Genomic DNA, 9815 nt, shown 5'->3' with positions numbered 1-9815 from the left:
CTTTATTCTGGATTTGTTGAACCTGTTTCAAACATTAGGGTGGTCTCTGCAAAAGTTGGGGCATGTAAGGCAGTTTGTCAACTCTTACTACCATTTAAAAAAAATTCAGGCCCATTTGCTCTAAGCTAGACTTTTCTCTGCCATACTCTTGGAAGGCCAAACCCCATCATTCCTGAAATGGGCCAGAAAAGGTTTTATCCTAGAGTTCTTTTGTACTGCTGAAATCAGATCAAAGAATCCAAAATAAAATGATGCTGTTAAATTACCCAAGTGCTAAAGCTAAAATACATTTTCAAAACTACTTTGCTAAGCTTGTTACATCTTTTTTATTTTTTAAATTTTTTTTAAGCTTGTGACATCTTTTAAAAAATATTTATTGATTCTCTTTGGGTAATGAGCCTTAAGCAACAGAATGGAAAAGAAATGAATTAAACAGAGGACAAAATTAAAAAAACACGTTCTCAATGCATTAAGGCTAGGACTTTGGTAAGGAAAGTTATAAAAATACAATGTGTTCAACTGGTAACCTTATAATTATTAGACACCCCTAGATTCATAAATGAAACATTTATTCCATAAACAGGAATGCATTTTTCAAATTTCTCTTTGGATCTTACTAGAATCTCCCACTAATACATGAACAATACACCATGATACAACATTTAGGTAGATATACATATACATATGTGGTCAAGTGCTTTTAAAAAACAATAGTAATTTAAACATAATCAACCATATAAAACACCTAAGTGAAAATATTGTTTCCCATCTCTAGAGCTAGATTGAAAAGTCCCAGTAAGGTTTTGTAAACAAAATCATATAAAAAAAGGCAAGGTTGGCTCTTCCTATGGTCCATTATCAGAGTTTAATTTGCATAGATCTAAGACAAATTACTTTCCTAGAAAGATTAAACAGAAATTTCCTCCAATTTCCCTCCCTAGTTCCCTCAATCCCATAAGCATCAAATTTAAATTTCTAGAGCAAGCTTTATCCACCGACAGAAATCTGTTCCCTTCTTCCACGTTTTTGAGCTGCTACCTTTCCCCCACTTCCTTCCTCGCAGAGGCCTTGCCTAGCCTCTCCAGACCCAAGCTGAGCAGCATGCTTGTCGGGAGAGGGAGAAGGACAAAGGCCACTTCTAATGCATCAGGCAGGAGTCCAGGTGACAAGTGAGCGCACAAGCCAGCTGGTTCTGAGCCCAGAAGCCTTTCCCTTTCAGTGTCTTGTCAATGGCTTTATTCTACATGACTGTAAACCATACGAGGTCAATTTCTGACCTTGCTACTGTAAGCAACGTTTGCATACAAACATAGGGAGAGAGGGAAAAATAAAGGGGGAAACCTTTAAGGCGAAGCTGGCTGCCAAACAATGTGCTGGGCTCTAACTTTATTGTTAGTTACCTCTTGAATTGCTAATCCATCTTGCTTTAGAATATAAACTAACAATTCAAAAATTCCTTTAAAAATCCTGAAGAACAGAAAAACTAAGAGGTTACTCCCTACCCTGCATCTTCCAGACTGGTGTTTTCCAATACTGGAGCCACCAGCCATGTGGTTCACTGAGCACTCGAGACGTGGCTGGTCCACAGGGAGAGGCGCCGTAAGGTGTGCTAGACTTGGAGGGCTTAGTACCAGAAAAGGAATGTAAAAACTCTCACTAGTAATTTTTGTATTGAAGGAGAGTTAAAATGATAATATTTTTGCCTATAAAGGGTTAAATAAAATATATTAAAATGTTACCTTTAATCGTTTCTCTTTAAAAACTGTGGCTACTAGAAAACGTTAAACAGTATCTGAGGCTTGTGTTATATTTTTTGTTATTTGTGCTGGGAAGCTGTGACCTAGACCCGACCTAAGACTGTCAAGGACTGGACATCCTGTAGCTCCAAAGTGTCATAGTAGCCCTCACTCAAGAAACTTGCTTAGATGGCTTGTGGTTTGTGGAAATTGGCAGGAGGCAAAGCACACACAGAAGGCATGGAAGTGAATAGCTCTCAGGGGCGTTAATAATCATAGACTTAGAGCAAATATGCAGTGGATGATTGAATTTGGTTGGCTGAAAGCTGGGCTGTGGTTCATCTCTGCCTACTTGCCACAAAAGCCTATCTACCTCCAAGCAGCCCAAACAGGCAGGCTGAGCTGAAGCAAGCGTAGCTTGGAGAATACGTACAATATAAAAAGCTAAGTGCATTTCTTTACTGGATACCCCAACACATATATATCTTATCCTTCCTTTCCCCCCACCCCCAACATAAAGGGGACAAGGGAAAGAGAAGGGGAGGAGGGTGTGTAACTCTTGGATAGCAATAACAGAAGCAGTTCTCAAGCTCGGTGTCAAAGGCAGGCCAAAGATCACCTTGGGATGGGAGGAAGCGGTGGGGCACCTCTTTCTCTTCGGTTCGATCCACCTTGATGAGAGGGAAAAGAGACAAATATAATGTACAATTTTGGTTAGAAAGTCTTGGGTCTTCACTGTAGAATTTCTGGGGTAGCTGGAAAGGTACCAACTCTCTTTCCTACTATGACCAGACCTGAAAATCAACAGGTTTGTATAGATGAGAAATGATTTGATGAATAGCCACTGGGCTCTTAAGAGCTTGAGATAAGCTGTCAAAGGTTCAACTATTAATCTCTCTTCTTCAAAAAAGAATGAAAATCAAAGATGCATAGAAATAATTAGTCTAAAGGATGAGTGGACCACATGAACCTCGTGAACCCTGCTGCCCTGAATCCAGAAGAACTGCGCAGTGCCTGTTACTACTGCCGACCACTCTAACGTGGATTACAGCATAAGGCCCTGGAAAAAAGAGCGGCAGGAAGATGTGGAACAAAGTTCAAAATGATAAACACGAGGCTTGCTGGTCTAACAGACACGGGTGGAACCTCATGAACCTCTGCAGCCTGGTAGTGAACTCAGCCCTGTGGCTCAGTGCAGCCAAACAGCAGACAGGCTTTGGACACAGACATGCACACCACGGAGGTGCTCACAGATCACACGGGATCAAAAGTCAGTATCTGCCCAAGGAGAAAGCGCAGAAGGCAGCAAGGGATGGAAAAGCAGTGAACCACAGGGAAGAAGGGCAAAGAGGATATTAGGTGGGAACACTAATGTCACAAACAAAATCTGTATGAATGCTTCAGTGGAAAACCAATTTGTTCTGTGAACTTTCAGTCAAAGCACAAAAAGTTAAAAAAAAAGGAAGAAATAAAAGTGAAAGGCTGAAGCAAGAAAAGAGCTGAATAGACACTATGAGAGAAACTTGGTTCCTTGCTGGGTACTGAGTACTTGTACAAACAAATGTTTCCATGTTTAAAAAAAATTTCTCTTTATTAGAAACATATTACCTGCTCAATAGGGAATAGCAAAAACACACATACATACATATTCATTCACCCAAGCTTTCACCATCCCAGAGACCACTAATTATATTATGCATGTATTTTTCTATGTAGTTTCTTCTTCCAAAATAGGAGCATGTCAGTTATATTTTTGTTTGAATATTCTTCAAAGCCATTACTCTTTATCAGTATAATTACTAAGGATACATTGCAATGTGGGACAATGCAATGTCCATACTATTATAAGGTTACCTTCCAATTTATTTAGTCAAATCCCTTTTGGGGGCAACTTAGATTCTTCCTAATTAGCAAATAACATTTTTTAAAATGTATTTTTGTAGTTCATAGGGAGGTGCACTGCTGACCCAAAGGCAGCAGCACATTTCTGGTGGTTTGAATCTGCCAGTGGCTCTGCAGGAGAAAGATGGGCACTTCCTCCCGTGGGATTTACAGCCTCCTGAAAGCCAGCGGGTGGGTCAGTTACGAGTTGGCTCTTGCTCTGCAGCAATTAGTCTGAGTTTGTCTGACTTTTTGATGCGTATACATAACCTTTCAGTACTGTAACCAGGGTTATAGCCCATCCATACACATGCATTTATAGTCCGATTCATTTAAACTACATACTTTTTTAGGCTTTAATGTGTGCCAGGTGTGATGCTAGGTGCTCAGATGCTGTTGGGTCTATAAGGACATAAGCCAATTGGGTAAATTTGCTGCTATGAGACTCACTGTTCAGAGTAGGCAAGCTGCCTTTTGGCAGATTCCTCAGGTGGCATTTCAGCATCAAACTAGTAGCTCTTAGGGATTTCCAAGTTAGAACCAAATCTCTGAACAAAGGGAGGAGCTAGAGAAAAGTCTGGCCTCTCATTATGTCCTCACTTTCCCAAAGGAAATTTTTTCTTGGTCAGGCATCTGACAAAGATCCATCTGACTGCACGCCTGCCATGACTCTCCACGGTCCCGTCACAGGTAGGTAGCACAAAGAGGGCCAGCCCTGGACAAAGCTATAATTAGGGGACTTGGGGTACATTCTCTGGAGATGTGCTGGCTCAGTGGGTAAGCATACATCAGCTAACTGAAAGATTGAACCCCACTTTGTTTGGTAAAAAGTGACAGAAAGATGAGTCAGTCCATTCTCAAGATTTACAGCATTAGAAACCTTTAAGGACAATTCTACTCTCTTTCATGGGCTCACTATGAAAAGGAATTGAGGGGATGTCAAGAGGTTTGTGGGTTTTGGTGTGGATGTGCTCTTGACTTCCCAGGGATGTCCGAGGACCCTACCAGGCTGTGGGCTTGGAGCTGAGACAGCTATAAAGATGTATCAGTCCTTGTTAATGGTTTATTTTTGTTGGGCAAATGATCCATTAGCACTGTAAGATATTAAATACATAATGCTAGAAATATTTAAGACAACAGTGGAAATGAGTAAATTTGACTACTATTTTAAAATGTCTTCTGTGTTCAGTCTCTTTTCCATGTGCAGAGGATAGGACAATGAGTAGGGTATCATTTCAATTATCCTCAAGTCCCTTAGTCTTTTGTTTTTTTAATTTTTTTTATTATTTTATTATTTGTGTGTGTGTGTGTTTGTGTGTGTGTGTGTGTGTGTGTGTACCGTCAAATCGGATCTGACTGGTACAGGAGGAGATTGTCCCTCCTTTCCCGGCAGAGCATCTGGTGGATTTGAACCGTATGCCTCTGGGATTGCAGTGCAGCTTCTTGCCACGAAGCCACCAGAGCTCCCCAAATCCCTTACTCTTAAAGGGAAGTGGGGCAGGAATGTATTTTGATACTAAATTTAGAGAGTTAGGAAGGATGGCTCTGGAATGGATTTTTAAAAAAAATATTAAGAATGTTAAGAGAGACTCAGAATGTTTTTAGGAAGTCAAGGAGCCCTGGTGACCTAGTGGGTAAGGAGTTGTGCTGCCACCCAGAGGCACATGGTTCAAGTGCACCAGCTGATCCACTACAGAAAGATGGGAGGTCTCCTCCTCCGCAGTTTACAGTCTCTGAAAACGTGCTGGAGAGTCTGGTAGAAGTTGGTTCCAACTGGATGGCACACAACAACAACAATGTCATAAGAAGGCAGAAGGAATAGTCTGCATGAACAATTTCTTCAAGCCAAACCAATAAAAACCCCAAACCACTGCCATCAGTTGAATCTAACCCACAGTGAAGATTCACTGGGCCCCGAGGGCTGCATATCTTGAAGGGAGGAGACTGCCAACCTTTCTCCAGTAGAGCAGCTGGTGGATCCAAACCACTGTCCTTTTTGGCTAGTAGTCCAACACATTACATATTGCCACCCAGGCTCCTTCCTTTAAAAGGGAGCGAAACCAGCCTGAACACACACACACACACACACACACACACACACACACACACACACACACACACACACAGAGTTTAAAGGTATCTATTCCACAGTAAGACTTCTTTCTCACCAAAAAACATTAACTCTTGTGTGATAATTTTATCACAGTATGTTTTTTCAAATTAGGCACTGTCTTAGGGATGTGATATTCTATATGAACAAATTTTTCCAGGAAATAAAATTTGTCCTTTTTAAAATTTTTTTTAATAAAAATTTCTCCTTTTAAGCAGCAATATTGTTTATAACTAGCATTTCACCATAGACATTTTGCTAAAACACTTGCTAATTCTCTGGCTTCTTCAAAATAGGTTCACAGTACAATATGACCTATTCTTAATAACCAAGAGAAACATGGACTGTTGTCCCAGGCTGTCTTATGCATCACAACTCTATGTTCCCATGTCCATCCTGCACCTTAGACTACCACCTATCACTTCCTGATGCCCTTGACTGTGTTCTAAGCAACCTTAACTCCTTCTAGTATTAATGTCCTCTAATGGCGGTCTGTTAGGGACCTCTCCAAAGTACTGAAGAGCAATGGTGTCTCTCTGGAGACTAAGGTGCGTCTGATACAGGCTATGGTCTTTGTAATCACTTGTTATGCATCAGAGAGTTGGACAATGACCAGGGAGGATAGAAGGAGAATTAATGCCTTTGAGCTGTGGTGCTGGAGAAGAGTATTGAGAATACCATGGACTGCTAGGAAAACAAACAGATTTGTCCTGGAAAGGGTTAAACCGGGTGGCTCCTTGGAGGCAAAGATTCTGAGGCTCCGTCTAACATATTTTGGACATGTTGTGAGGAGGGACCGGTCCTTGGAGAAGGACATCATGCTTGGGAGGGTGGAGGGACGGCGCAGGAGGGGAAGGCCCTCTATGAGGTGGATTGATTCAGTGACTGGGATAATCGGGATGGGAGTGTCAGAGACAGTGCGATTGGCACAGGACAGAGTGGAGTTTAGGGCTGTTGTACATTGGGTCGCTATGAGTCGCAAGCGACTCGACGGCACATAACAACAACAACAACAAATGCCGGTAGCCAATCAGTGAACTTATTTTAGGACTGACTGCACATTCTCTGAGAATTGTGGGATCAATATGTGAATAAGGATAGGCATTAGGAACATGGCAACAATTATTTGACATGCTCATAAACTTTCTCTCTATACATTTCTGGCATGGAAGTTCGTTTCTGACATTAATGCTCCTACAAGTCTAAACCTCATTAGTGATGTTGTTGTTGTTATGTACCATCGAGCTGTCTGCGACTCCTAACTACCCTATGTACAACAGCCCTAAACCCTGCTCTATCCCTTGCCAATCTTACTGTCTCTGACACGCCTACCCTCTTTACCCCAGCCACTGAATCAATCCACTTCATAGAGGGTCTTCCTCTCTTGCACTGTCCCTCCACCCTTCCAAGCATGACATCCCTCTCCAAGGACTGGTCCCTCCTTGCAACATGTCCAAAGTATGTCAGATGAAGCAGAGGAAGCTTCAGAATCCTTGCCTCCAACGAGCAGTCTGGTCTCACTCTCTCTAGGACGAACCTGTTTGTTCTCCTAACCATCCATGGCATATTCAATACTTTTCTTTAGCACCACAGCTCAAAGGCATCAATTTTCCTTCTATCATCCCTAGTCATTGTCCAGCTTTCTGATGCACAGAACATCAGTGAAATAATACGTAAATTGATAAGAGTGACCGCAGCAATGTGCTCAGGTGTGTCTGGAATGATGAGGATGCAGGCTAGGATAGGCTTCAGATCTGTTTTTCACAAGATCACTATGAGTTATGCCTGACCTGAAGGCACCCAACAACAAAAAACACATTTATGGGGAGCTCTGGTGGCCTAGTGGCAAGAATGTACACTGTAATCTCAGGGGTATGAGGTTCGAATCCACCAGATCCTCTGCTGGAGAAGGAGGGGGCAATCTTCTCCTGTATTAGTCAGATCTGATTTGACAGTACACAAGAAAAAGAATAAAATTTTAAAAAACAAACACATTTATGTTGTAAAATTTGTCTGTTTTTCCCTTCTCATTCACGTTCCTTCAATAGGGGAAAAGCCATTTACTTCTATATAGCAGCATTAGCTATAATAAAATAAATAGCAGAAATAATCTAAATATCTAATAATGGTAAATTATTGTATGCTGACTTGATGGACCTCTGTGAAATGAAACCATGTGGTAAAATGTGGATGCATCTACTAAGAAATATTATGTAAACTCCACCACCCTGAAACACTACGCTATAATTATGACTGTAAAAAAAAATCAGAATTATATGGCTAAAATTGAAAGAGAATGTGGTAAGATGAAAATATGTTATGTCAAGATGAAGAGATTATGCATATACTTAAATTTTTTTCTGTAATGTTCAGTAAAGTTATAATTATAATACATCAAAAAGATCGAAGCACTTACAGTTGGCTTTTACTATAATTAATTAGATACTATGCCAGTTTCTAACTAGCAGGAATAGAATATAGCTCTATTTGTATTCTCTCAGGAGAATTAGAAAGAGGGAAGATTGTCAAAACAAGCAAGATAGTAAAATTTAATAAAATTTTAAAGGTATTTAAAATAAAAATGTCTCTGATACATTCTGGATATGTCTAATTTCTTCACTAAGTGTAGAAGGGGAGCAGACAAGAATTTAGTTGATTTTGTGCAAAGTTTTTCTTGTTCATTCTAGGCAAGAGGCCTGGATTTCCTTCCTGTACAGGCCACTGCTCATAGCCTGTTCTACTCAATGTGCAATCTACCCCATGCCCTTCCAGGAATACTCACTCCGGCTTTCGCTTCTTGCTAATTTACTGGGGTAACTTTTGTTCGTGGGTACATATGGCTCCGGAGGTGGCAATTCAGAAATCGGATGGAAGTAGAACCTGCTTTCCCACTCATCTAGAGAGAAACAAACAGGATCTTTAGTAACAGACAATCTGCACCTAAGATGTTATGTAATGAAAGAGAACAAAAACAGAAATGCAAAAATCGCTCCTAGTTTTACGCCTATGTATTTAAGAAAAGCCAGACATGCTACAAATGTTACTGATCAATAAAACAAACCTACTAAAACAAACCTCCTGCCATCCATTCCACTCGGAAGAGTAACAATCCTGTATGACACAGAAGACCTGTCAGTAGAGTTCCCAAATATTTTGGGTTAGCAGCTGAATTCTTTAACACCAGGCTGCTTTCAATAAAACAGAGGGTCCTTTAAATCAAATCAAAGTAAATGCAGACCTAAGGAGCGGTTAGGATCTAGCCAGTCTTTCCTGGAAGCCGAGGGCCAATGTTTGAGGTAACTTTCCCCCCTACTAGTTGGCCCATGAATAATTGGAAAACAATGGCGGAGGTAAGCAAATCATTATCTGTAGGCCTTTAGCCCTTACCTGCAGTAAACAGTTTAAAGATGGAAATAATAAGTAAGTAAGCCACATAGTGGTTATTTTCAGAATTCTATAATGACCAAAAGTTAAGCAAAAATGATCCTCAAGCAGAAAACAAGCCAGAGAAAAATTATCTGCCCAAGAAGTGGTAGAAGATGACCACTCAGGGATCTTAAATTTGAAATCACAGTGGCCCCTAAGATGGCTAGCTGTATCAATGCAGGGAGTGTGATAATAACTAAGGCACTTCAATCCAAGAAACGATAATGCAAACAAATGAATCCATCATTTGGTTGCTGTGCTACAGCTCAGAAAAGTTTCCAAGAAGCCAAAACCACACCTCACCTTCACAAGATGAGTCCTGGAAGCCATTTCTAATTGATGTGGATGGAGGTGGAGGAGGAGGGGCCCCCGCTCCAGGCCTATCAGGAGGAAGCGGAGGCCTGGCCCCACTTCTGGGACTGTCTAGTCCACCCCGGGATGGCAACTGAGGGGTGGCAGGCAGGGCCCGAGACGTACTGCCATTTCTGTTTACTGGAGGTGGTGGAGGGAGAGGGCCTGGAGGGAGAGAAGAAATTGCATGTGATACCTTGTTGTTGTTATGTGCCGTCAAATTGTTTGCGACTCATAGCGACCCTATGTACAACAGCCCTAAACCCTGCTCTATCCTGTGCCAATCGCACTGCCTCTGACACACCCATCCG

The 9815-nt window shown here is 41.3% G+C and overlaps 1 protein-coding gene across 1 annotated transcript in view; it reads right to left on the bottom strand.

The window, feature by feature from the left end:
* Positions 1-2351: 2351 nt before the first annotated feature.
* WIPF1 (WAS/WASL interacting protein family, member 1) overlaps positions 2352-9815 on the bottom strand; it is a 30026-nt gene continuing 22562 nt past the window's right edge. The window contains exons 5-7 of the mRNA XM_006878819.1: positions 9457-9669; positions 8510-8623; positions 2352-2407 (exon numbers count right to left, since the gene is read on the bottom strand). Of these exons, the coding sequence (XP_006878881.1) occupies positions 2352-2407; positions 8510-8623; positions 9457-9669 (383 nt within the window). The remainder of the gene's footprint in view (positions 2408-8509; positions 8624-9456; positions 9670-9815) is intronic.

The sequence above is a fragment of the Elephantulus edwardii genome, unplaced genomic scaffold, assembly GCF_000299155.1.
Source record: "Elephantulus edwardii isolate Elephantulus edwardi_28Jun2011 unplaced genomic scaffold, EleEdw1.0 scaffold00001, whole genome shotgun sequence".
In the NCBI taxonomy this organism is placed as follows: Eukaryota; Metazoa; Chordata; class Mammalia; order Macroscelidea; family Macroscelididae; genus Elephantulus; species Elephantulus edwardii.
The sequence above is the reverse complement of the archived record's forward strand: the minus strand, read 5'-3'. Positions and strand labels throughout refer to the sequence as shown.